Source organism: Mandrillus leucophaeus, unplaced genomic scaffold (assembly GCF_000951045.1).
Source record: "Mandrillus leucophaeus isolate KB7577 unplaced genomic scaffold, Mleu.le_1.0 Scaffold55, whole genome shotgun sequence".
Lineage (NCBI taxonomy): Eukaryota > Metazoa > Chordata > Mammalia > Primates > Cercopithecidae > Mandrillus > Mandrillus leucophaeus.
This window is the reverse complement of record NW_012105919.1, coordinates 4,941,136-4,968,218: the sequence shown is the minus strand read 5'-3', so window position 1 is coordinate 4,968,218 and position 27,083 is coordinate 4,941,136. Positions and strand designations below refer to the sequence as shown.

Here is a 27,083-nt window from a genome sequence, read left to right as displayed (position 1 = left end):
TGGCTGGCCACATTTTAGTAACGATTTCATTAGCCTGAATTATCCACTTTATTTTCTTGTAATGGGATTAGCTGTACTTGAGGCAGCTGAAGACCAGAGGGGGAGAAAGTGGGGGAGAGTGTCCACTGTGTGTTTCATCAACTCACTCAGGCAGAGGGGTGGAACTGACCAGAATGCAGTACTGCAGGCCAGAAATCGTGCCTCCATCCTCTCCTGAGAGGAGGAGCATGCACAGCTGTCCCAAGGGCTTGCTCCACCCAAGGGATGGCAGAGGTACCTGGGTCTGGCTGAGAGATACCTTCTTGGGGACAATTTCTTCTGATTATGTTGTAAAGCTAGTAGGACATGTGGATAAGAGGGAGATCTGCTGCTTTTTCAGAGCTCCACGAATCACAGCATCACATTTGGCCTCTTCTGCTTAGGCCCCTTTGCCATCTCAGCTCTTTGCTGGGAACTCCTGATGTTCACTAGGAAGGGTTGGACTCACTCAGCCAGCTCCTCGCTTTGAACACCAAAACACCGTAAGGGCTTAGGAGGGGTCACCTGCTTGGCACCAATGCAGATCCTTTTCACAGACAAGTACATTACTCACAACAGCTCCCATTTCTTCAGTTCCTGATATATGCCAGGAGCCAACAACATTGTGTGTTGGTTGGAGCCCATTTTATAGGTGACAAAACTGAGCCTCAGAAAGGTGGTGGCAGGTGCCGGGCTGGGATCTGAACCAAAGTCTGGCCCCACAATTAGGTTCTTTTGGTGATCCTTGATGCTGTGACTTGGCCGCTCGCTATCAGAGCTCGACTTCCTCTGCAGAAGCTCCCTACTGTATACAGTCCCTGGTAAGTTAGAAGTGTTACCTGAATGTTAGTTAAAGACCAAGGCCTTGTGCCTTAATGTGCATGCTCAGCCCTTCTGAAATGACTGTCTTCTTTTCCTCTCCCACATCATACCTCCCAGCTGTGTTCCGTGGAATACCGGTGTCCTGAGAGATGCCAATAAGCTTTCCTTGTTTGGGAGTTTGAGAAACACTATGTCTTTTCCTTTCTCAGAGAAATCCTCCATGTACCTAACATATTAAAGGCACTGACAAGGTCTGCAGCAGAAAAGCTTGCTGAACTCTGTTTAAACAGATGTCTTCCAAACTTACCAAATCCCAGAAGACTTTACACACAGAATACCTATTAATATCTTTCAGGACAAGTTCAAGAAACACTGTTTTTGGAAAGTTATCTCTGATTTTTAAAACTCTATTTTTATGAAATTCTCTGCCCAAGGACTCTATTCAGGTTCAGCAGTCAGCGTTCCCCCTTCAATTGCTTCTAAACTCCATGCACAGATCTACCCTGTCAACAGGTGAGGAGAGCATAGGCTTTGGGGTTTCATCAGGCCTTGGTATGAGACCTGACTCACCATCTAATAGCTTTGTACATTTTGGTAAATACCTTAAGCAGCCAGAGACTCATTTTTCCTGTATGTAAAATGGGCACACAACTGCCTCACAGGGTTACTGAGGATGCATAAGAGTAACAAATGGACTGTATTTAGCACAATGCCTGGCCTGTTGTGTGCTCTCAAATAAAGGGTGTGACTACAGAAGGTGCCTGTGATGGAGCAGGAGAAAAATTACTAGAATGTCCATTTCTACTTAGGTTTTATTTCGTCCTTCTAAATTTCCTATTTGTTTATTTATTGAGACAGAGTCTCACTCTCGACCAGGCTAGAGTGCAGTGGTGCAGTCACGGCTCACTGCCACCTCTGTCTCCAGGTTCAAGCAATTCTCCTGCCTCAGCCTCCCCACTAGCTGGGCTGTTTACAGGTGCACGCCACCACACCTGGCTAATTTTTGCTTTGTGTTTTTAGTAGAAATGGGGCTTCACCATGTTGGCCAGGGTAGTCTAGTACTCCTAACCCCAAGTTACTCACCCAACTCGGGCTCCCAAAGTGCTAGGATAACAGGCATGAGTCCCCATAGCTGACCTTAAATTTCCTAATTTTTATTTAAAGATCTACGTAGAGAATGAAATAGCAGTACATGCACGTACCATTTATCAGTTTTAAACTGTACATATATTGGGGATGCATGCTGAAAATTTGCTGAAAGTGTGCACCAACCCTGGGTTGGAGGGGATTGAAAACCACTGGCTTAAAATCCACGCCCCCTGGAAGCCAGAGCACATCAGGTCCACTATTCTTTCCCAGCCCAGAGCTTGGTGCCTGCACACAGGATATGCTTGGGAAGTATTTGCCTGATGATTGCAGGATCCATAGTATCTGAATGACGAGTCCCATGAAAATTCCTATCAAGCTTCAAATTGTGGTTTGAGTGCTGGAGATTGGTGAGGGATGATTCATTCATTAAGTGTAGCCACAAATGTGTTCACATCTGAGGTAGATGCTGTGCAGCAAATTGCCATGGCAAGACCCTCTGTGTCCCCAAAGAGCTTAGAATCCTGCAGAGGCTACATTATGTGAACACAACTGAGAGGGCTGGTAGGCTGCAGGGGCCAAAGGAGAGGTCAGAAAGGCCCTGTTGCTTGTCCCAAACCCTAACCCCAGGTCATAAAGAGGTAAGAGGATTCCTCATTTTGGGAAGTAGACCAGCCCTTATGATCTCTTGAAACCAGAATCAGAATGGAGCTCAAATGTAGAACATGGTACCCAAGGCAGCCCACAGACTCCTTCTGTTGTTTTTGGCAACACAGTATCTTGACTTTGTTACCAATATTTTAAAATCGCATTTCTTAAAAGAATCTGGATCACTAGCTTCTTTGGAAGAAGGGGAAGATCTGCTAGTCCCGGGCCCAGATGTCCACCTGACTGTCTAGATTAGGGCTGAGTGGCCCCTGTCCCTTCCAGTGGGGCAGTGGGCCTCAACCCTGAGCAGGCCCACACTCACCTAGAGGGCTTGATGCAGCCCCAGAGCTTCTGATCCAGAAAGACAAGAGGTGGGCAGAACATTGCATTTTTGACACGCTCCCAGGTGATGCTGATGCTGCCAGTCCAGGGATCAGTCCACGCTGGAAATGATTTGCCCAGGTTCACCCAGTTGGTGAGGGGCAGAGCCAGGCCAGGAGCCTACTTTTTCCAGTGCCAAATCCGCCCCCATCCAAAGCCTCCAGGAGAGTCCATGGGTTCCATCTGAAACACAGGCCCTGACTCTGATTTAGAAATACCATTTAAGTGCTCATCCCTGGGATTTCTCATCTAGAACACGAGAGGCTCACGCTTGCCTGGAAAGGACCCCAATGAAAGGCTATTGAGAAAAGCTAAATGCCGTCCTCCACACCTCTTTTTTTCACTTTCTTGGAAACTAGGCCATTTTTCAGCCTCCAGGAGGCAAAAATGAAAGGGAATATTGCATTGATGGCGATAAGGTAACCTTTCTACACCTGGCTCTCACCATGATGAGCAGTAACTGGAGAAGTTCAGTCTCAAAGGCACTCTCTAAGAAGAGAAAGCAAGAACAGAAGAGGAAGAAACTCCACACCTAAATATGCCTCCATTAAATGGCTTCCAAAGCCATTGCCCCTTGTCAGAGCAGGCTTGACCCTGCACTTTGTACACACTCATCAACATAACATTCTGCAGGAGAGAAAGCACCTCAGTGCAGGGCAAAACATGCTGAGACTCCTTGTTTGTGTCTGCATCTTGGCCAGGGTTGCCTGTGGAGGAGCCAGTGTCTTCTCTTTCCCACCGAGCAGCACATGATTTGAACATCGTTATCCAGACAGTATTCCTTTGGTAAATGATCTAGCTGTCCCGCCCCCTTTTTTTTTTCTTGCTGTGATTATTCATCGCCTGGAAGGAATAAACATGAATACTTTGGAAAGAGTGTTGATTCTTGAGGACCAAACGCTCCTTGTAATAGCATATGGTTGCACTACATAAAAGAGCATCATCCTGTGGGACGGAAAGACTGAATATGTTGCCCCCAAGTGTGACTGTGCCTCCACAAGAGCATATAGTTATATGAGATAATGCATGTGAAGTATGGGGACCTGGCACTTAGGGAGAGGTCAATAGATGATGAATCCATGATTAAATGAATGGATACAATGTTTTCTGAGTGCTAGACACAGTCTCAGGTTCTGTAGACACAACAGAGTGTAAGACCCCTGACATCTTAGAGTCCGCTTTCAGTCTCTGGCAAAATGAGAGGAAAGATAAAAAAGTAAACAAGCCATTTCAGACAGTGCTCAGATGTGACAGGCGGGGGCTGGTATGCAAAGGAGGCAACGTTAGATAGGGTGGTCACAGAAGGCCTCTTTGAGGAGGTGGCATTTCAGCTGAAAATTGAATGGCAAGAAAGAGTCAGTTGTGAAAACAACTAGGCAAGCAGGGTTCCAGGTGATGCAAAAAGCAAGTGCAAAGGCCCTGAGGTAAGCATACGTTTGGTGGGTTCAGGGAATGGGGAAAGCCAGTGTAGATTCTTCATAGTAAATGAGGGGGTACAGCGCATGAGATAAGATTGGAGAGCAAGAAAAGTAAGTCTGATCAGGCACAGCCTTGAGTCCCAAGTAAGGAACTCAGAAATTATTCTAAGGATACAAAAACCATTAGAGCATTAAGCAATTTGGAAGAGATGATGACTGGCACATACACACAAAACTCAAGGCACTGGTGGCCATGGAAACCACTGTGGGAATGGTGAGGACTAACAGATATTCATGAAACTTGGGACAGTATAGCCATTGAAACCCACCGTGGGAGTGCTGATGACTAGCACATACTTGTGAAACTCGGGGCACTAGTACCCATTGAAACCCACCAGATTGATTGGATTAGCCTCTGTTAGAGAGTTGGATGAGGCAGGCTTGAGACCAGCCCTCACCAAAGGCTTTAGTTTGTATACATCTCAGGAAAAGTGAGAATTTTAGATGATAGTTCTGTTCCCAAGCCTCCCTCCACTACAGAAATTTCCCATTATAGACGAAGGGATAGGTTTGCCCCTAGCTGTGCAGTTGGTCTCTCTCTCCAGCTTGCCACAACTGGGGCCCTTGGCCACATGGGAACTCTGTAAGGGAAGGGGAATGTGAGACAGGACACGGTGCAAGGCAGCTGCCATCTTACCATATTTGTTGCTCAGTGGGAATGGTTCCATGGGTCCATAAGTTCACTGGTGGGGCCCTTCTTTAGGATGAGGCCAGGGGAGCAGTAAGCAAAGATCAGGCATCCTCAGCTCTAGACCTTTACCAGTTGAGATAAGTGACTTTATCCCAGAGTCTTCTTGTGCCTCTGAGGAAGAGGGGAGGGAGCTCACTGGCTGCTTCCCAGCTAAGAGGCTTCCCATGCAGCTGCCCCCAGTCAAGGTGAGGGCACTCTGAGAACAAGGTTAATGCTTGACCTGCTGGTGACTCCCTCCCTGTGCTCTGCATCGTCTTTGACTGCTTGCAGATAGGTGGACCAATCGTGTGAGCTCTGAGCAAAGCACAGACCTGTGGGGCACACTGCCCGCTTTGAGCCTAGCTCAGCCTGATGCTGCCCAAGGAACCCTGGGCAAGTCACTTCACCCGTTGTAGTAGGTAAGGGCTCACCGAGACCTTGGAGAAATCATGTTCCTTCTTTGAGCCTCAGTTTTCTCCATCTAGGAAATGGTATTGACATCGCTCAGCTCACATGGGCCTTATGAGTTCATGTCCAGTATGTGCTAACATGCTGCAGGGCACGTAAGCACTGAGGAAGTACCCAGTGAATGGACAGATGTGCGTGTATGTGCGTCATGTGTGTTAGAAAATTGGTGGGGGTGACATATTTGAAAGGCTTTTTAATGCCAAGAGATTTAGCTATTTTTTCTTACCTCTAGGTGGAGCACAAGCAACCTGCAGTTTATTCTTATCATGAAACCACCCCTTCATCTTGTTCAGATCACACCGTTGTTCTGACTCAGGGTCTCTTGGGTGGTGGCAGACTTTTTTTCTCAACAATGCCTTGGGCGCAGGTGGGGAGAAGTTATGCCAGCAAACTCCCCCAATGACTCAGCACTTATGCTGGGATTCTGGTTCTTCCAGCAGATCCAAATAGTGAGGGAGACTTATGTCCTGGAAGCAGAGGGCCCTAGGCTTGACCCCACTTGGTGCCAGCATGCAGGCTGTGGGGTTAAGCCGGACTCCCAGCCTACCCAGGCTCCAGGTACCAGCACAGCTGCAAAACTCTCCAGCTCCGCATCTCTGGAGGGTTCTCACTTCCTCTGCTCCACCCTTCCTCTCACTTCTTTCGCCCTGAGCCTGTCGCTTCAATCAGGGAGGGAGAGAGAGACCCAAGATGATTCATCCCTTTTTGGTAGCAGCTGCTGGCCAAGGCTGGGGCGAGACCAGTCAGGGGGCACACAGTTTGCATGGAGGGAGGAAATCCCCACCCACCCGCACGCTGGCCCCCCCCACACACACACACACACACACATGTGTTGTGTCTGCCTTCAGGCCTGTGTGCAAACACAATTTACATCCCCCGACTTGTTTATGAGTGCTGGGCATAATTGGCTTGCCTCACGCAGCACCTCGGAGCCCTGTCCCACCTCCTCCCCGCTCCTCCCTTCTCTCCCCCTCACCCCCCCAACACTCCTCAAAAGAAATTAGAAACGTGACAACAAACTCTAGTTGTGGAAAACCCACAAACCCACCACCAATCATGTGCCTGGCATGGCAGAGGGGGTGGGGCTGCAGGGTGGGGGAGTAATTGGTGAACCCAGGGTGAATGAAATAATTGGAAAAGTGAGGTGTGAGTTTGTTACCGAAGTGTGAGCGTGGTGGGGGAGGGAAGGAGGGCTGTGTTTAAAAGCCCGGTATGTCCTCTTTATTCACAGCTTCTGATACAGTAATTGCTACTTTGTGGTTTCTATTATCTGCACAGTGGGGAGTGTGGTGTGCGTCTCCTTCCCCGAGCGGCAGAGTTGGTCTCAGGGAGGAGTTCCTGGGTGCCCCGTGATTTTCTTCCTCCCCAGTCCCTGGTGGCCCTGCGCAGCTTCACCCCGACAGTGGCCTAAGCTCCCAGGAGACAAAGGTTCACGCACAACTTCCTTCAAAAGCTGCTCTTAAAAACAGCTTCGTAGACCTTGCTGTCAGATAAGAACCTTAATAATGGCTGGTATTTATATATCGCTTATCTCCAAGGAGCTAAAGGTACTTCATTGATTTCTTCTCCCCCAACCTTTTTTTTTTTCTTTTTAATTCTCTTTCGATAGCTCTCTGAGATCATTAGTATTGGCCTCATATGATCCCATACCGTTATACAAGCGACCAAGCCACTCACTGTCCAGCTTTGTTCTTGGGCTGAGAGAAGCAGCCCGGATGAAAAAGACCCGGGTTTTGAGTTCCTGGGTCCATGGGACATGGGCAAGTCGCTTTTCTTCTCTGGCCCTTGGTTTTCTCATCTGTAAAACAGAGGCATGGAGATGATGTATTTAAAAAACTGCATATTGCAGGCACTCATTGGTAGCGGAGATGATGGCAGCAATGATGGTGTCTTGAAGCCTCATCCATGCATTTCAGGAAGTGTCCACAGACATTGGGAAGTTCCTTGTAAGATCTAACCCTGATCTTTCAGCTCCTCCTTAAGCTTCAGTTCTCTCTTGTCCTGTTCTTACAAGGAAGGAAGAAACCTGCTCACCGTAGCCATTTCTCTGACCCTGAAGAATAATAGGATTTCTGAAGCTTCCAGTCTTCATAGGTGGCATTTCATTTGTCATGCTGATGTCTGCCTGGAAACCCCTGACCACAACCGGGACCTCCCCAAGGCCCTTCAGCTGCCTGGGATGGGATTCCCAGCTCCCTGATCCCTGCCCACGATTCCTGGTAGATCCAGGCTGCCCTTCTGTCCCGGCTTTCCCTGCCGAACTCTCAAATGCCACTTCTGCAGGCCACGAAAGCATGGCTCCTGCAGCCGCTCCTCAACGGCGTTTTTCTCTACCTTTTAATTATTTTTCTCGCCTTTCTGTGGACCCTTAGCTGCTTACAATGCACAGAGCATCCACAGCTTGCAATGTGCTGCAGAGAGGGAGGAATTAACCTCAACAGTCTCTTTCTCTCTCTCTCTCTCTCTCTCTCTCTCTCTTTCTCTCTCACACCAGCCCCTCCCATGACCCCTTCTCCCCGTCTCACACACACACACACACACACACACACACACACACAGTCTGGCTTACCAGAAGTCTGGGCAGAGGTCATTGAGACCATCAAGGGATAGGAGATTATAGCCCTTGTGGGCAGAAGTAGAGGGTTTGCACACAGTATGGGCAGAAAGAACTGGGACTCGGTCTACCCCCACCTTGCCTGGTGGTCTTAGGGAAGTTACTGGACCCCTGGGAGTCTACACAAGGCATTCCTAGCCACCCCGCATGGAGTCTTCCTGCTTCACCGCAGACCTGACCGAGACTCAGGAAGAAAGAGGCCCCAGCTCTTGCAAGTGGCCAGCCCCCGTCCAGATGATGCAAGGGGGTTGAGTAATTGTGCAGCAGAAAGAGAGCTCGGGCATAACGTCAGACATGCCTGGATTCACATTCTAACCCTGCCGCCTGTGAGGAAGGACCCCTGGCTCCCAGAGCTGCGGTTTCTTCATCTGTAACATGGGAATGATAAGGCTAACAATAGTTCACATTAGTGCTATGTGTATTTCTTTTCACCCTCATCACCACTCTCTGAGGGTAGGTGTAATTTACCCATGGTAATGTCCACCTTCCAGGGCTACCATTTGCTTGTTCATTCATTCCAAAATACGTTCAGGCTTCTACCCTGAGCCAGACACTGGGCTCACTGCCGCAGGTCCAGTGACGAGCAAGATAGATGGGGCCTGGACTCTTGCAGAGCTGAGCCCTAGCCCCGGCCAGGGAAGGCAGAGAAGTAAACAGGCATGCACCCCACAGACCCCTGGTCAGGGAGCACAGTGAGCGGTGACACTGTGGATGGGGACAGTCACCCCAGCCTTGAGGGGTTGGGAAAGACATCTCGGGGCTAGTGCAGTTAGGTGAGGCCAAGGCAGGGATGGAGGAACCAGCTCTCGCAGTGGCTGTCTGTGGCTGTGTTGAGAAAGCAGCCAGCCTGGTTTTCCCTGTGCCTCTTAGTTGCCTCATACCAGCTCTGAATGCTCTCAGGCTCCTGCCCCTTAGCCACCGGATGTGCCATCCCTGCGGTGCCGGTGGCCTTCTGAAGACCTGGACCCAAAGAACCATTCTTCTGAATGAGCTTACAAGAAAATTTGTCCATGCCCTGCCCTCCCTGTTCAAAGCCAGCATGGCAGAGGGGCTTGGGTGGAGGGAAGAGAGACAGTGTCTGTCATGGGACGCATCCGCCTTTAGGTGGCAGAATGAAGCAGGGGTTGTGGGCTTGACTCCTCAGCTCTCCAACCTCACCTTGTCCCCACCTGCCCAGCCTCTGGTCCCCAGTCCCGGCTCCCCTCCAGCAGGGAAACCTGACCGGGCTCCACTCCCCACATTCCTGGCTCCTTCCCCTCCTTGGGAGGGTGGCCTTGTCACCAGTGCATCTCTGTTGTTTTTCGTTGCCCACACAGAGGAGGCACCAGGAGGGGGGAGCAGAGCTGCTGGGGAGAGCTCTGAGGAGACGTGCAGATTCATTTTGAGGATTCATAATGCCGCATTTACACACCGTCCTGCCTTCAGAAATTGGGTTGGCAGATGCCTGGTCATGCTGACAGGGCTGTGGGTTAACGCTTTGGATTTAGCTTATATCATTTCATGAGAGCTTACGGCCTTTACTGTGTTTTTTACCCAATCGGTCTTTGGCCCCAAAGCATCCTAGACCATCGTGCGTATGTGTGTGTGCCCAGGCGGCCGAAAGTGTGTGTAGATTTTCAAATAAAATAATACCTCTCTTCAGATGCCGTGCACATTAAATATTTATCAGCAGCAATTTGTACGTATATATTTGATAAATGGACATTAGGAAAAGATTGGGGGGTGGGAAGTGAGACAGGGAGGCAAGGAGGCCTGAGAAAGCCCTATCCCTTTGTCCTACAATTTCTCAAAGGTTTAATCTGGAGGAGAGGAGAGGAGGGAACCAGGGGGGATGGTCCAAGGCTGTGGTTACCGGTTTGATCCCTGTCAGGAGAAGCCAACCCATTTTCTTCTCCAGAGCTTTGCCTGACTTTGGCTTGGAAGATATCGAAATGAAAGCTCAGAGGGAGGGGAAGCAGGGTTTAGAGGGAGTCGCTGTGTGTCATTTGAGCGCTAAAGAAACACATGTCCCAAACGTCCCAGGTCCTGGAGAAGGGGCCCCATCCCATTTGCTCAGCCTGGGGTCGCCATGTGCTCAGCTCAGACATAGAGGCAGTTTGGAAAGGTCAGGCAACCCTGCTGGTCCCATGTCCAGAGCCCCGACTCGCACACATGGGCAGCACCTTGACCTGCCCAGGCCCCCCAACCTGAGCCTGGCTACTTGTGTACTAGGCAGGGTCCTCCCCAGTGCATAGTTACCCCACAGGGAAGTGGGGCCCCATGGGGGCAGAGAGTCTCTAGCTGGTTGCAGAGGAACTGAAAATTCTCCATTCACATCTCCAGCCCGATTGTTCCCTCCCTGCCCTGCTTGATGGCCCGGGCCTGGGAGAAGGCCGCTCGTGCCCCTGAGCTGACACGTGCGAGCGTCTGCGTGCCTGCATGCACTTGTCTTTTATAACCCAAAGGGATTTACGTGTGAGAATCAGTCCTGCCTTCCCGACCTCACTTGCAGGCCTCTAGTCTTAAACCCCTATATCTTGCCTTTTGTTTTTAGCACCTTTGGGGAGTTGAAGACGGTCCGCCTGCCAAAGAAGATGACCGGGACAGGCACACACAGAGGCTTCGGCTTTGTGGACTTCCTCACTAAGCAGGATGCAAAGGTGAGACCGTGGCTCCCTTCCCCACCTGTCCCGGCCTCCCCTTTCCAGGACCCGTTATAGGAGAGGCAGCCAGGCCTCTAACACACAGAGTCACCTCCTCATGCAGGTGTTCTCTTTTTGCCTTTGATTCTGCTTAATGTGTACAACATCCTTGGAGAAGATCCTGGGGATTTTGTATTCGGAGGAAGAAGCAGTTTCTGTGTCCCCCTTCCCTCCCCCTGTTTCATGTATGCAGGAACCTGGGACATAAACTGGGGATGGGAAGCAAATGCGTTTCCCAGGCCTCTCCAAGTCATCAAGAAAATTCCTCAGTTCAGGTGGCCCCGTGGGGTAGGCAGCATGGGAAATGCCACACAGAACAGTGCGGAGAGGGCAGAGCACTTGGAAAGGAGAGTAAGAGGCACCCAAGAAGCAGCCAAGGGAATGCATCTTTCCCTTCCTTTCTTCTGCTCATGGCCGGGGGTTCTGTTTTGTGCTGGTTGTCTGTGAGGGCACCCCCGGCAGGTGCAGCTGCATGGAAGCGTGTGTACCGAAATCCCTCCAGGCTCCTTGAGAACCTTTTATTTTTTAAGCAAGGTGGCATCTCCAAATTGGTTCAGTGCAGCACAGCCAGGCTTTGCTCCTGCAGTGGGTGCTGGGCCCAGCCGCCGATGTGGGGCAGAGGCTGTGTGAACAAGGGCCCGGCTGTACCCAAAGCCACTGCCCTCGTGGCACCGAGCTCCAGATCAGAATCCAGAAGGAAGGTAGTGGCAGAGCTGTCACAGTGGGCTGCCTTCCGTGAGCTCTGCCCGCAGGCGACCTGTCCCCTCTCAGCCTCGCTGTTCCTCAAGGCTAAAATAAAGTGACAGGGAGGTCTCATTAATGGCTGGGATCCCCTCCACCTCTGACGAGCTGTTCCTCAGAAGAACAGTGAACATTTCCTGGAATCACAGCCATTGGGCTTTAGCAGTCTGGCATCACAAGAGGCCCAGGGTGTGGGTCAGCTGTGCAGAACCAAAGGTGGCAGCTCCGGGACACAGCTGCGGCCTTTGTGGGCCCTGGGAACACACACAGGCAGAGAAGGTGCACTGGGACCCTCGGAGAGCCTCGCCAGCCACCTTTGTCTCTGAGTCTTGAGCTCAAGTGCCTGTTTTGTTGACACATGGCCATATTTGTCCAGACATCTGCTCCTCTCTCCTCCTGGCTGGCAGCCTTTCCCTCGCCTCACGTCAGGGACAGCAGGGAACCCACCTTGCATGCAGCAGGTCACGGCCCTCACCCTCACAGCGGGGCAGGCACGTGGTGCCCTGCATTGGCTCAGGGTAGCAGCAGAGGGCTGCCTTTCAGAGCTCCCACCCGTGGCAGCTCAACCCACACTGGCCTTCCCTGTGCCACAGTTTTCTCATCTGTGAAACGAGAATGATGGCTGCGCCCTCCTCCCAGGGTTAGAGCAGGTGATGCATGGGAGACACTGACTCGGTCCTGGCATGTGGTGGGCACTCGATACTGGTACACCGTTTCCTTCTCAGAGCCACCCTTGGTCCACGGATTCATGCCCACATGTGGTGCTCTGTGGACAGAACAGAGTACAGGGCAGCATCTTTTCTCCACTGCATTCCACTGAGCTCTGGGTGCCTGAAGGGATTGGGCAGTGATGGTGTAGAAGAAGTGTTGTCATCTATCTTATATCAGAGTTCCTGTAGGAGGCTGTGCCTGGGGGAGAAATGAGGGATTCACTCTCTGCTCCTCAGAAATGTCTCTTACAAAGACCAGTGCGAGAGCTTGTCATTACAGCACAAACTTCAAAGCCAGACTGCCTGAGTTTGAACTCCAGGGCTGCCACGAATCTCCCGTGTGACCTTGGGCAAGTGACATCCTTTCTGTGTGCCTCAGTTTCCCCCCTCATAAAATGGTCATAGGGTTTTCCATATTTTCATAGAGTCATCGTGAGGTTTGAATGGGGTGATGATTTAGAAAAGGGCCTGGCCACTGTGTACTGGCTGTTGGCTGTGATGAGGAGATGGAAGGTGGCAGTGATGACAATGGTGGTGGTCCGAAATAAGAAAGGGTTTTCCCCTTCTTATTTGGCCACCCACTGGGCCTCTTTTCTCACCCATCCACTGGACCTCTTGTGATGCCAACCTTTAAAGCCCAATGGGTGCTCCTCCAGGAAACGCTCACTGCTTTTCTGAGGAAGAGCTTGTCAGAGGTAGAGGGGATTCCAGCCATTGATGAGAGCAGAGCGCAAAGGCACTGGAGCCCCTCACTGGAAGCCCTCCTTCAGCACCCAGAGGTTCATGCCGGGTTGACACAGCCCTTGGGACATGGAGGGTCCAACCAGGGCGGGCGCCAGCCGTGAGCCCTTTGACATGTCACCGTTGGCTCAGTTTTGCTCGTCAGCTTTATTAGGACAGAAGGTGGACTCCCAGGTAATCGGGGCAGAGCGTGCCACTGAGGAAGTTCACCTAGCACCCAGGGGTCCCGTGCTTGCCACCCCTGGGCCCGGCTGCGGATGTTCATTCTGAAGCCCAGCACAGCCCTCTAGTGATTTATGGAGGTGGCAGCTCCTCCCCCTCCATCCCTTGCCTGCCTTTACTCCGGGCTCCGGGAGGAGAAAGGGCAGCCGAGGACAGTACAGGCTCAACTCACAGCCTCTCAAGGATTGGCCCTTCTCCCTGTCAGGCGGCTATTTCTGGCCCCTCCATCCCTGTAGCAACTCTTCCCTCTCCCACACTGGGGCTTGTGCCACGGAACGCAGTGGTCTGCCAGGAAGGAGGAGCCCATCACAAGCACATCTTTCCTGCAAGGATCCCTTTGCTCTTTTTGTTTCCCGGGGAAGCTGCCATTGCTTTCTCCCTCCCCGCTCCAGGTCTGTCTGGAGAACTTTATTGTCTTCTGAGTGGAACATTTAGCACTCTCCACTGACCCGTAGAATCGTGCACACTGCATATTAGTGAATAGGATTCTGAATATTGTAAATATCTAGTTAGCTCGAGGGTGGGCGTGAGTTTGAAGAGGGAGAGCAGTAGTGCCAGAGACATGGAGTCAAAAGCATTGGTGATCTTTTTTATCTCAGCAGAAGGAATTTAGTGAGAACCCAGGGCTGGTAGAGGAGCCTCCATGATTCCAGCCTCTCAGGGCCAGCTCCCATGCATCCTCCCCGTGTCAAAGCTCTTAGGGAAGGAGACTTCCTTCAGAAACCCTTCCCAGGGTTCAGTTGAACCCTGACCCACTCAGATCCCCCGCCAAGGGCACAGATCCCATTTCCTGTCGTGGCACCCTCAATGAAGATAAATAGTCGCCCCCTGTGTTGGCATCGGCCACCTCTTGAGCCAGGAGGTCTACCCCAAGCAATCCTCAGATGGGAGGAAAGAAGGGAGGGATAAGTTGAAAGGAGGGGGCAGCTCAGCTCATTGTAGAAGCTGATGCTGGAAAAGGAATGGAGAAATGGATGGTTTCTCGGAGGGGCCAGTGCTGCGGCTTGAACCTCGATATCACGACTCCCAGAACAGTGCCCTTTCCCCATCATCCATCAGTCCATTTGCCCGCTGGCAGAGGATAGAAGAATTAAGGCATCCCCTCAACACCGCAGTCCTTGCTGTGGCCCTGAGCACATGCCGTCTCCACTGTCCCTGAACTGAGGGGTTCTGAGTTGTCTGACCTTTCTCCATGAGACCCACGTCCCACTGTGCATATCCTCGAGGGCTCTGTGATATCCATCAAGCCCCTTCTGGATTAAGCACACATACCCCCAAACTGGAAAGAGAATCCTAGCAAGAGGCTCCTCGAAGGCTGTTGTGGCAGAGCTCAGAGTAACCAGGCAACTGATGATAATAGCAAGAGGCTCCCACGAGCGTGCTGGCTTTGTATGTGACATTCACCGCACTCGCACTGCCCCACCCTAAGCTCCAGCAGCCCCAGCATCAGGCGGGAGATTTGCATCCAGTCTCCCTCCTCAGTCTTGCTGAGCATTTGCTTAGCTCTAGCGCTGAAGCAACCGTGGAGCCCTATGAATTGATGGGAAGCCCAGACCCTGGTCTGTTACTGAGCTGCTCCGGTGAACCAGGGGTGGGTCTTGACCATCTGCCCTCGTCACGGGCCCTGGTGACCAGAGGCCTGCTCAGAGGAAGCAGGATCGATGAGCTGGCATATTCTCCCAACCTAGGACATTCTATCAGCCCCTGATGTCCCGGGCAGTAAATGTCAGTCCCTCTGAAAGTGCTGGTGTTATCTAAACCTCCAGGTGTGATGATCTGGCATTTCTCAAGAGCCTTCCCCACGTGTGGAGGGAAGCAGGGGACAGAGGTTGATGGAGGAAGGAGAATGGGGGTGGCATAGGAAGTCAGTGGTCTCCTGGGGGGCCTGGGGCTACACCGTGTACACAGCTGTCAGTTGTGTTATCAGCGCCACGCAACCAGGGGAACACACCACCTGAAAGTTTCTAAAAGGGCAATATCTTTGAGTTGATAAAAACTGTCAACTCTGGAAGCCCGTCTTTGGCAGAGACGGTGCAGGACATTTGCATATATAAGTTTTAATCCTCACGGGACTCTAGGAGATAGGTGATAGGAAGCCATTTGATGACTGGGGAAACCAAGGCTCAAAGGGACAGAGTTGCTTGCTCAAGATCATATAGCGGTACTTGGCAGAGCTGGGAAAAATCTAAATCCAAAGCCTGTATCCAGGGATTCCTCCTCCCTTCGTTCACTGATTCACTTAAATTCTGTGTATCTCCACACCAGGCTCTGGGTAGCGCCTCTTCTCCCTACCATGCCCACCATCTCTCACCCAGCCCTGACACCTCACCAAGGAGAAGGACTCTCAAATTAGAGGGACACTTTGGAGGAAGGCCAAGAGATTGTCCCTTAGAACGTCTCTTGGGAACAAGTCCAGAATGAAATCAACTCCTCCCAGCCCCCAGAGGAGGAGTGGGCATTCAGTGAGCTGTCCCCACTAGCACACACTACCATGCTGCCTTCAAACCCTGCCAATCCCCAGGAGTAGCCTCACTGAGGAGGCAGCAGCCTTTCACCTGGGCAGCTGTACTGGGGACTCCCTACCAGGTGCACTCATCCCCATTGGCTGAGTGGCCACCAATAGCCATTGTGATTCCAGTTAGAAGCCGCCACCTCCTCTCTCTTTACCCAGACCAGGCTGGTCCTGGAGGAAGAAAGGAAGGGCACCACGGAAGGGGAAGACCACAAAGAATAGACTTGCAGCCCAGAAGCCAGAATATTAATTTTTTCCCATGCAATACGCCTTTAATTTTTCCCTTCCCCAGGCCTGCCGTGCCTTTGTACTTTTGCAGTTGCAGCTGTTTTTATTTGCCGCCGCTGCTGTTGTTTTAAAAGGTCTATTTTCACATGGAATGTTATCCAATTAGCAGAGCAATGTGTTGGCTTAAATAAACACTTGGGGGGAGCCGGCTGTAGGGAGACGCGATGGTGGTTGGCGTTGGCAGGCAGAGCTGTTCACACTGTGGTAAACAACCACAGCTTTCATTGTAGGGTCGCACCAGTTAATGTCTCCTTCCTCATTTCTCGCTTTTCCACTCTGCCAAGGGTGGGAGCAGAGGAAGGGATGTGGATATGTGGCCCAGGCCCTCCCCAGCCTGGGGGAGGCCGGTGTTTTGGGAGAGGCTCCCACTGGGCCTCTTGAGGAATATTCTGTGAACCTACTGTCTTCACCTGGCAGATTCCACCCAAACAGGACCTGTAGTGGAAGGGACCAATGACGAGCAAGCCAGACAAAGCTCATTAAGACAGGGATAGCCTACCTCCTCACCGGGTGCCCAGCGCACCCAGCACAGTGCTGAGCCATGTTGTGTGCACAGTAAACAATCACTATTAGATTGTCAGTGGCATGCATTCAACACGTTTGCTTAAACTGAGGGCAGAGAAGGAGGAGCGTGCTGCACGGTAGTTAGTGTGGCCTGTGACATGAAGCGGCCTCTTTGCAGCTGTGCGAACGTGGACAAGGGACTTCAGATCCCTCTAGCCCAAGTGACTCGTCCCCACACAGGCAATAATAAGGCTCCCCTTGAGGCGTTTGTGAAGACGAAGCAGAATGTTGCGTGCAAAGCGTTTAACACAGGCTGTGGCACGTGACACCAAAGAAGTGAGGGTGGCTGAGTGTTCCTCTGGGACCCTGGGGATCAGAGGTGCTGCAGCCTGAAACCTAGGTGTCCATTGTCCTGTGTGTCCCAAAGTGTTAACCGGAAGCAAATTCAGGAATTGGAGTTTTGTCTCCACTTTTCTGTTCAGGTGTGCATGTGACGTGTGTGCGCGCAGAACTCTGTTGTAATTGTGGGCTTTTTGCCAAGTTTTCTTCAGCAGAGCCCAGGAGGAATGGAAAATGTGTTTGGATCCCGAGCTTGCATTTCAAGGCAGGCTCAGCCAGCACACATATGTATGGGCTGAGACCTGGGATCAGGACAGGCTGCCCTCCTCAGACTGGCAGGTGAGCAGCCCTTGTAGCCAAGATGCAGTGCCAGGACGGATCCCTCTGCTAATTGTGTCCCTGGAGCTTCTGTGTGGATTGAGGCCTGCACAGTCCTACAGAGATGAGAGTGAGAAGGACTCAGGTTCAGACGTCCTCATTTCATATTTATCGGGCAGGCAGTACTTGTCATCAAGGAAAGGTAAAACTTCCAGCCAAGTTGACAGCTTTCCTCCCTTTTAACAGCTTTAAAATAATTTTTTTTTTTTTTTTTAGACAATCTCGCTCTGTCCCCCAGGCTGAAGTGCGGTGGCACGTTCTCTGCTCCCTGCAACCTCCACCTCCTAGGTTCAAGGGATTCTCCTGCCTCAGCCTCCCAAGTAGCTAGGATCTCAGGCGTGTACCCTCATGCCTGGCTAATTTTTGTATTTTTAGTAGAGACGGGATTTCTCCATGTTGGCCAGGCTAGTCTCGAACTCCTGGCCTCAAATGATTCCCCCCGCCTCGGCAAAGTGCTGGGATCACAGGCATGAGGCACCGCACCTGGCCTAAAATTTAAATTTAAAAAAAAAAAAAAAAAAAAAAACTTTACCACAAATGGCACCAGCAACAGGTACCAGGAATTAGGCCCTTCCCATTGTGCCAGGCGTTGGGCTGAAGGAAGAGTTGCTGTCTTATTTATGCTTCCCAGCAGTTCTGAGACGCTGAAGCACCCCCATTTTACAGTTGAAAAAGTAAAAACTTAGAGAAGTTTATTGAAAGTGGCAGGCCCAGGGCTGTGCTTGAGGGAGAGCTCAGAGCCTCAGCTGCGCCTGCTGCCATGGCCTTGTGGCTTGGTGCCCTTGGGTCCCTGGCATTGGCCCTCTCTCCCTAGTGGCTCTCTTTCCTCTCTCAGGGATGCTATAAATTGGCAGAGGTCCAAAGTGTGTCCCATCTTTGTCGCCTCGTCTCTTGTTTGCCTCACAGTCAGCTCCCCAGAGACTTAGAGTCGAATCGCACTGAGCTGAGCGAGCTAAGGAATGAGTGAGTGAGAGAGAGAGGTACCTCTTTGTCTGAAGAGTTCAGACAGCATCTCCTGAAAGCGGACCCTGGATGTCTCTCCTAGGAGTTCACCCTCAGCTCCGTGGTGTCATTTCTGGGAAGGGACTGGGGTGGGAATCACCCAAGATTGTGCAGGGAGCTTGACTTACTCTGGGCAAACTCCTGCCTAGCAGACAGCTACGCCTGTGAGGAGAGAAGCAGCTAGTGGTAGATAGATAGAGAAAGGATCTGTCTCTCTCTCAGGGTGATGGCATTAAAACACCCCAGGGAGGCAGACCCTCCTCCCAGAAGTCCCTTTGACCACCTCTGCAGAGAGCCCCCAACAGTGCCAGCCACTTATTCTGGGTGTTGGGGGCACAACGGGTTTGGGAGGGGTTGGTGTTATCCCTGTTTGGACAGATTTAGCGTCTGCTGAGAGATGCAGCCCTCTGGCTTTGCCAGAGACAGCTCCCTGGGAGCAGGAGGGGCCAGGAGAATGCCTTGGTCTTCTGAAGACAGGAATACTGTCCTCAGCTCTGCCCAGAAGCCATGGCCCTGGGCAGTTCTTCGCAGCCCCTTGGGATGGGAGTCCTGCCAAGGGCGTGCAATGCCTTTTGTTGCTGTGAGAGGAGGTCTGTCTCCAGGGAAGCTGCAGAAAGGTCAGGCCCAGCGCTGCACTGGCAGCCTTCCAGTGCCTTCCCAGTTCTTGAAAGAGGCCGCCAGGCCAGGCCACAGTCTAGCCTGCGGCTGTCAACCCCACACCACCTTAGCAGATTGCCTTCTAAGGGAATTCAGAAAAGGCGGCAGGAGGCCAGGCCTCTTGATGCCTGGAGTCCATGGCTGGAGTCAGAGGAGCTCAAAGAGCTATGATTTCAGGACAGCAGAGCCAGAGAGCTGGATCATGAGGGCAGCCCTGAAGTCTGGCTAGACCTGCTCAGAGCTTTCCTGGGTGGGCCTCAAATTCTGAGTAGGGCCAAGGCATGCGAGACACCCAGGGATCTGGCAGGAAACAGAATCTACCCCCACCCCCAGGTGGTGTGAATGAAGAGGTGTTGATGGAGGTATAGGTAGGGAGAAGGGACTGCCCAGGGATGGCAAAGCCCCCAGAACTGTCATCTCACTTAGGCCAAGAGGAGGGTTGGAAGGAAAGGCAGGGCTAGAGCTGCCGAGAAGAGACCTTGAGCAGGAGCTACAGCCCTGCGGGGAGGGGGAGGGATGCAGCACCAACCTCTCTCCTCCCTATTCCCCTCTTCCCTCTTCCTGTCTTCCCTCCAGTCTCCCAGCAGTGCCGCCCATTTGCTTCACCTCAGTAGCTACCAGAGGCCGAGGAAGCCCTCGTCACACTGTGCAGAGTCGACTCCCAAAGTGTAGAGGATGGGGGAGGGGGGCCAGGAATAACCAGTCCTGGCCATCAAAGATGGCAGGAAGTACTCCCAAGAATGGAAGTGGCTTCTCTTCTGTGACGTTCGTTTTGCTGGACTCCTGCATCCTTGGGATTCTGTGCTGGATCTTCAGGCCCCTCCAGCAAACCAGCTGGAGGTCTGACATGCGATCTCTCAAGCCCTAGTGGTGCAGGTTACTGTTCCTGTCCTGCAAGGCCCTGAGCCAGGCATGTTGGGAGCAGAGCCATACCCAAGATTATTTGTGTATCGTTTCAAAAGGCCAAATGTCCCACTCATCTGGATGGTTGGGGACTACCTGCTCTCTCAGAATGGGACACGCTCTTATCCCCGCTGCGTTTGTAGTCTATAAAGTGCAGGGGTTTGAAGGGAACTGTGGAACTGTGGCAGGACATCTAAGCCAGCCCTCCGTCCCTAGCTAGGACCAGCCTAACCATCTACCCCAGTCTGGAGATGTGTTCTCAAGACCCCCAGTGAAGGAGACGCCACAGTGTGCTTTGTGAACATTGACTGAGTGGCCTCTGCCCCAGCACCAGGCTGAGGATCTTAAGCATGGAGTGCCTTCCCTCCAGGGTTCAAGGTCGAGTCAGGAAGACTGGCACACAGAAGGCATTATGGGGCAGGGAGCAGGTTCTGGAAACGGAGGCCGGGTGTCCAGGGCACAGGGAGGGTGCCTGGCTGTTGCCTGTGCAGGAGGGGCAGAACCCTGCCTGGGCCGTCTGTGTAAGAGGCCCAGAGACAACATGTAGAGGCCAAAAGGAAGAAGGAGAAGGAAGCTGACCTGCATACAAGCCTTGGCCAGTGCCTCAGTTTCCCAGTCACTGAAATGGGAGAATAATACCTGTTCTCAGGAGTGGGCTGAGGTGATATGCTTGGAGTTCTGTGGAGCTAGGAGATAGGATCATCCATGCTAAAAAGGCCTTTGATGCCACAAAAGGAAAATCAGACAGACTTGGAGAGGAGCAAAGGTCTAGTAACTCCTCCGTCTCCTGAGATGAACAAGCCCGGGGGCTGTTTTGGCTGAGGAGCACCATGCCTGCAGCTGAGGTTTAGAAAAACGCTTGCGAGAAGGTGGAGGTCAAGTTTTAATGGGATCACGTGTAGGCGGAGACCAGGGAGGATGCTGCTGGTGAACCTCTCTGGCTTGCACTTTCCCCTCTGTGATGGCTGGAACCTTCCAGACTTCTCACAGTCTTTCCGGTGCCAACCCGAAAGCCCCTTGAGGCCCGGGCCTGCATCTTCCTCCTCCTCCACACCTGCCTTACCTCCTAGAATGTGTCAAATACAACAAGCTCTTGTTACGCTCTTTTAATGAAACACAATTACTCTGGATTATCCGAGGCCAATTTTAGCCTCAAATCACTATCCTCATACCGCCTGCGACAGTTTGAGGCCACCATATTCCAGCCACCCAGGCAGTGGGAACTCGGGAACGCAACCTGATTTCATATTAACCTGCGGGGACTAGAACTCAGCAGGGTAATTCTGCTATTTTTGGAGAACCACGTATTGTGCTCTAACTTCAAATACAAAAGAGCTTTTGTGTCTTACCTTCCCTTGTCCCCACTCTTTAGCCTGATAATGAAAAGTGGAAGCATACATCATCATCACAGCAGCCAATCTTAAGTGCCACATGTTATGTGCCAGGCAGTGTTCTAAGTGTCAGACTTAACAGTTCTCTGAATTCTCACTACTCTTTGCTGCTGCCCTCCTTTTACATATGAGGAAGCTCGGGCTCAGAGAGAGAGGTTCAGCAGCTTGCCTCAGATCACACAGCTCGTAAGCAGTGGAGCAGGGATTTGAACCAAGGCAGGCCAGCAGCAGAGCCCACCCTCTCTAACTGCCATGCCACCTCCCCTCTTACCGTGAAGAGCTCTTTCAGAGAGAGGCTAGTAACGTGTCAGAGGAGTGCGGAGGGAAGGGAGGAAGATTTGTGAGAGGTGATGTCACAAAGAAATCAGGAGAGGGAATTGTTGGTGACTCCTGCAATGAATGGAGATCTCCAGGGCTTTCTGTGGTACAGGAGTGGAGAACTGGCTTCTAAGGGAGAGAAAGAAACATTGAAATCTAACAGTGGGAATCAGAGAGGCTGGGGTTGGGGCCTCTCACCCGGACCTACCTCCTGAGATCTTATTCCATTCTTGAGAGTTCCAGCCTAGCATTCACCAGATGCATCCCCTTGGCCACCCCCACCCCACCGTGTCCCCGGGACCACAGCTCCTCAGGGACCCTGGCACGAGGATGGAACATCCGCCATGCCAGACTCCCCACCAATTCCTCTCCCCCGCCTTAAAACCCCAACTCCCCCAGTCAAGCCGTTTCTCTGCCTCGCCAGCTGAGAACGCGTGTGTTTTAAAGCTCTGAATGGGCCATTTCGGCTCGGAGTCCAGATGCATTTTTATATCCACATGGAAAAAAATGCAGAGGCTCTGCTGGCAGTCAGAAAGAGTTTTTTAAATTAAAGTTAAAAAAAAAAAAAAAGGAAAGAAAAAGTTTTCTGCACCTGGTCCTTCTCAGAACAGCACAGAGGAGAACAAAGCGTTTCTTTAATTTGGCCACATGTCTGGTTTTAAAAAGATGCATGTTCTAGTCACTCCCTTTTGTCTTTTCGGATTCATTTGTTTATCGAATGTATATTATGTGCTGCCCTCTGTGCACGTTTTGTGTAAGTCCCATAGCCAGCCCCAACATGGATGAGGAAACTGAGGCAGTTGATTACCCAAGGGCACTGCGTCCTTTCCCTAGCGCTACTGTAACAAAATGCCACAGACTGGATGGCTTCAAACCACAGAAATGGGCGGGGTACAGTGGCTCAGGCCTGTAATCCCAGGACTTTGGGAAGCTGAGGCAGGAGGATCACTGGAGTTCAGGAGTTCAAGACCAGCCTGGGCAATGTAAGGAGACCCCATCTCTACAAAAAGTGAAAAACTTAGTGAGGCATTGTAGCACGTGCCTTGTGGTCCCAGCTACTCACTAGGCCAAGGTGGGAGAATCGCCTGAGCCCAGGAATTCGAGGATACAGTGAGCCATGATCATGCCACTGCACTCCATCCTGAGTGACAGAGCGAGACCTTGCCTCAGAAAGCATTTTAAAAATCCAGAAATGTGTTTCACGGTTCTAGAGGCTGGAAGTCCAAAATCAAGTGCTGGCAGGATTGGTTCCTTCCGAGGGAAACCCTGTTTGGTGCCTCTCCCTGGCTGCTGGGGACAGCTGGCATCCTTGGTTTGTAGACTCATCACCCAGTATCTGCCTCCATCTCCCCGCGGCATTCACCCTGTGTTTCTGTCTTCACATGGCCATCCAATGACACTAGTCATTGGCTCAGAGCCTTTCATTTTCCAGTATGACCTCGTCTCGACTGATTACATCTGCAACTACCTATTTCCAAATAAGGTCACATTCTGAAGTACAGGGGGTTAGGACTCAACATGACCCCTCTTGCGGGACATGGTCCAACCGTAAGAGCTACATTGTAGATAAGGAGCACAGTTGGATGGGTTTCCATCCAGACCCTTCCAGTTATATGATTCCTCACGACATAAAAGAAACAAGAGCAGCAAACCCCTCCTCTGCTTGTACCAACTGGTGCTCTCTGCAACCCAGAAGCAAAGCAAAGGGCCTTCTTAGCCACTGTGGCTCTCCACTGCCAATGCTTGAGCACCTGGAGCCTACTGCTTTTTAAACCAATGCCTGCCCGAAAGCTCTCTGCTGACAGAAAGCAGCTACAGATGTGATGTCTACGGTAACAAAACAACAGCAACGAGAAGTAACATCTCTTGAGTAATTATGGTGTGCCCATACTGTTCTAGACACTGTGTTGACTCGTTTTTGTCCCTAGAACCCCTGAGATTGGCATATATGAGCATACTTGTTTTATAGGTAAGGAAAACAGAGTCAAGGCAGATTTCTTTAACTTGCCCGAGATCTTCAAGTTAGGACCTGCAGGGTCTGTCCTTCCTGAGCAGGGTGACGTCAGACTGTGCCATAGGAGTGTTTGGGGATGAGCCCATCAACTCAGGGTGTTCCTGTCCAGTGCCACTGAACTTGAGACCTAGCGATGTTTAAGACGGTACTGATCACTACCATATGAGTCCATTCCCATGAAATGTCCAGAATATGCAAATCCATAGAGACAGAAAGCAGACTGGTGGTTGCCAAGGGCTGGGGGACTGCTAGCTAAGGGGTATGGGGTTTCCTTTGGAGGTGATGAAAACGTTCTAAAATGGATTTGGTGACATTTCGCACAGCTCTGTGATGATACTAAAAGCCATTGAATTGTCTTCAGACAAGCGGTGTATACAGTATGTGGATTCTATCTCGGTATAGCTGTTGAAAAGCAGGAAGAGGAACCAGGCAGCATGTGGGAGTCGGGAAGAGCAAAGAGTGAGCGGGAACAGCCTGTGCCAGGACCCAGGCTGCTGAGCTGGGGGTGGGAGCTGGGAGTACAGGGCTGGGGGAACCAGCGAGGAGGCAAAGGGCACTGGCAGCGGAGGCGGAAGGGGCCCTCCGAACAGCGTGGGGGACAGAGTCACCAGGGCAGTGAAGGAGAGCGGCACCCAGTGACACCCAGAGGCCTGCACGCTTGTCATCTGGCGGCCAGCCAGGGCTTGGCTTTCTCAAGTGGCCACCATGCAGACAGCCGGGTGGGAGGCGAGCCCACTAATGGGGTCGCCCTCCACAGATCGGATGACACGCAGCAAATAGACGGCTGCCTCGTCCCAGGCACCAATTATAGCCCAGACGGCGGATATATTGACTGCTCAGTCACTTGCAGCTTTCTCCCTGGGAACGCAACCCACTAATTAAATAGATGCACCCAACTGCTCCCCAAACCCTCGCTGGAGATCAGATGTCACGGGGCCAGAACCTGGGCTTTGGCATCTGAGACGCGGGCAGGCAGCTGGCGGGCAGAGTGGAGTGTCTGCTGCGCTGATCCAGCTGATGTGCAGTTTCGTTTCTTGTCCCTCTGCAGAGAGCCTTCAGTGCCCTGTGTCACAGCACCCACTTGTACGGCCGGAGGCTGGTGCTGGAGTGGGCCGACTCCGAGGTGACCCTGCAGGCTCTAAGGCGGAAGACGGCCGCGCACTTTCACGGTAGGAGCAGGACGGTCTTTTGGGCTGATTCATGGGCCCCCTGGGGAACACAAGAGGTGGGGCATCTGAGAGAACTGCCCTTACCCAGCAGGCTATGGGCACAAGGGCTGCCAAGCACCTCCTGCTGGGTATCCTCCCACAGCCCCTCCAGACCTGCTCTCCACCTTTCTTGGGCACTCCCTGCCAGGAGGCTGGCCTGTGTGAAAGCATCCGGGTTCTGTGCCCTTTTGGGTTGCGGTCAGGTTGGGTCACTGGGCACCTTGGCAGGAAGAGACAGAGGTCAGAGTGTGTATCCGCTCCCTGCCTGCCGGGTTGCCAGGCCACAGCTCGCAGCTGCTGGCCCTGTCCTCACAGTGCTCTGTGTTCAGATTCCAGTGTTCACGGGGCAGGGATGCTCACGACCTTCCTGGTGGCCGGCCCTGGGGACCACACTCTTGCTGATCACTTGCCTCCATGACCCCGGTGGAGGATCATCCACTCCCTGCTGGAGGGCTGATGCCCACAGGTCTCACTCCCCCCCCTTACCCACCTTGGTGGTGTCATGTGGCCTCAGTGACTATTCAAGTGGTGGCCAGAAAATACTGAGCGCCCGCTGTGCCCTCATGTACCCATGTGACGGTAACCAAGCAGGGTCCAAGGCTCAGGTGGAAAAGGCTGGGACACATTCCTCATCAGGTGGGCTAGAGAGGCCTCACTGCAGAGGTGTACCCAAGAAAGGGCTGCCTAAGCAGGAGGCCAGGGGCAGGGAGACCCCAAGGTTGGAGCAAGCTCAATGTGTGTGAGAAACAGGGAGGCCGGCATGGCTGGAGCTGAGGGGAGGAGAGAGGGAGCAGATGAGGTCGGCAGGGCCTCGTCTTCTCCAAGAGGTTGTGTTAAGTCAGGTGAGGAGAGGTTGAGACAGCCTCAAGAATCGCTCCACCCTGGGCACATGGAAGGTATGGCAGGTGCCCCTTGCTGACCGGTACACACCCTCCAAACTTGGGATATCAAGGGGTACCTGACCTTGATCCCCATCTCCACACCTCTGCCTCCCATCGCAGAAGTGCTTCCACTGTGGCCTGGGCCCGGCAGCAAAACGGCGGCTGCTGGCTTCCCACCCACTTTGGATCCTGCTTACTTGGCGGTGGGTCACCCAGCTGGGGAGCTTCTCTGCCTTTTGCATGCCCAGAAAAACCAGGCTCCGTCATGGGGAACAGTCCTGTCTGTAGTGCTACCTGTGGTGCTCTGAGGTCTTCCTGGCACACCGCCGCATTCCTCCCCACCTCATTGTCGCCTGGGTCCCAGGTCTCAGGTGCTTTCTTGGCTGGAGCCGTCATCGTGCCCTCATCCATCCCTTCCCTGTGGGGCAGCTCAGTGCCTCGGGTGTCACCTGGGTGCAAACTGGGTGTTTGCTGCCAGCATTCCCCAACCCCACTTCTCTGGGTAGACATGGAACCTGCAGCCAGGAGTGTTCCCTCTCCTGACCGGTGCGGCTCTGTTGCCAAACCAGGCAGCACCTTGGAAACAGTTTCTCTTATGGAGATGGGAGCCTTCCAGTGGGGGCACTGGTCTTCCTTAGGGCGAAACGACTGGGCTTCTGAGAAGCAGTGTCTCAGCAATGCAGCAGGACTGCATCCCCCACAAGTGGACGTGGAACTCCAGAGATAGCAGGGAAGACCCTTGATTCTAGCCCAGCTGCCACACCCTTCAGAACACTGCCTCCTGCCCACGCCCATGGTCTTCCCAGACTCCTCCTTCCTCCCACTGCACCTCCCACAGAGTTCATTGTTCCCCAGACTCCAGGCAGGATTGGGTGCCTTTGCACACGCTGTTCCCTCTGCTTAGAATGCCTTGCCCCTCACTTTTTTTTTTTTTTTTTTTTTTTTTAACCTGGTAAATGCCTTCAAAACCCAGATAGAATGACACCTCCTCCAGGAAGCCTTCCCTGTTCCCTCTCCCTCCACAAGTATCAGTAATTTCTCCATCCTCTACTCTCCTCTTCTGTCACTGTGCTTTCTTGCCATGCTGTAACTTATTTCTTTATGGTTTGTTATCCTCTCTGGACCCGTGCCTCCCCCACGTGGAGGCTGTGTCATGCTCATCTCTGTTAGTGATCAGTTCTTCCCTGGGTCCCCCGTGCCCGGCACAGTACCTGGCACATGCCAGGCTCCCAGTCTCAGGCTGGGGAATATTTGAGCTTAGACAAATGTGGAACCAGAGAAGTGAAGGCTAAATACACAGTTGCAAGCTCACAACTCAATAAGGCCCCAAATCCTGATGTGCAGAAAGAGAGCCTGTCCTTATCGACAACATTGACAAGCCCAAATGCTCCCGTCGGCAAATGTTTGC

At 52.2% G+C, this 27,083-nt stretch overlaps 1 protein-coding gene across 2 annotated transcripts in view; it reads left to right on the top strand.

Annotated features, from left to right (window-relative positions):
- Positions 1-27,083, top strand: part of RBM19 (RNA binding motif protein 19) — a 158,507-nt gene that overhangs the window by 110,027 nt on the left and 21,397 nt on the right. For both annotated transcript variants that reach the window (XM_011997927.1, XM_011997926.1), the window contains exons 24-25: positions 10,719-10,824; positions 24,635-24,755. In XM_011997927.1, the coding sequence (XP_011853317.1) occupies positions 10,719-10,824; positions 24,635-24,755 (227 nt within the window). The remainder of the gene's footprint in view (positions 1-10,718; positions 10,825-24,634; positions 24,756-27,083) is intronic.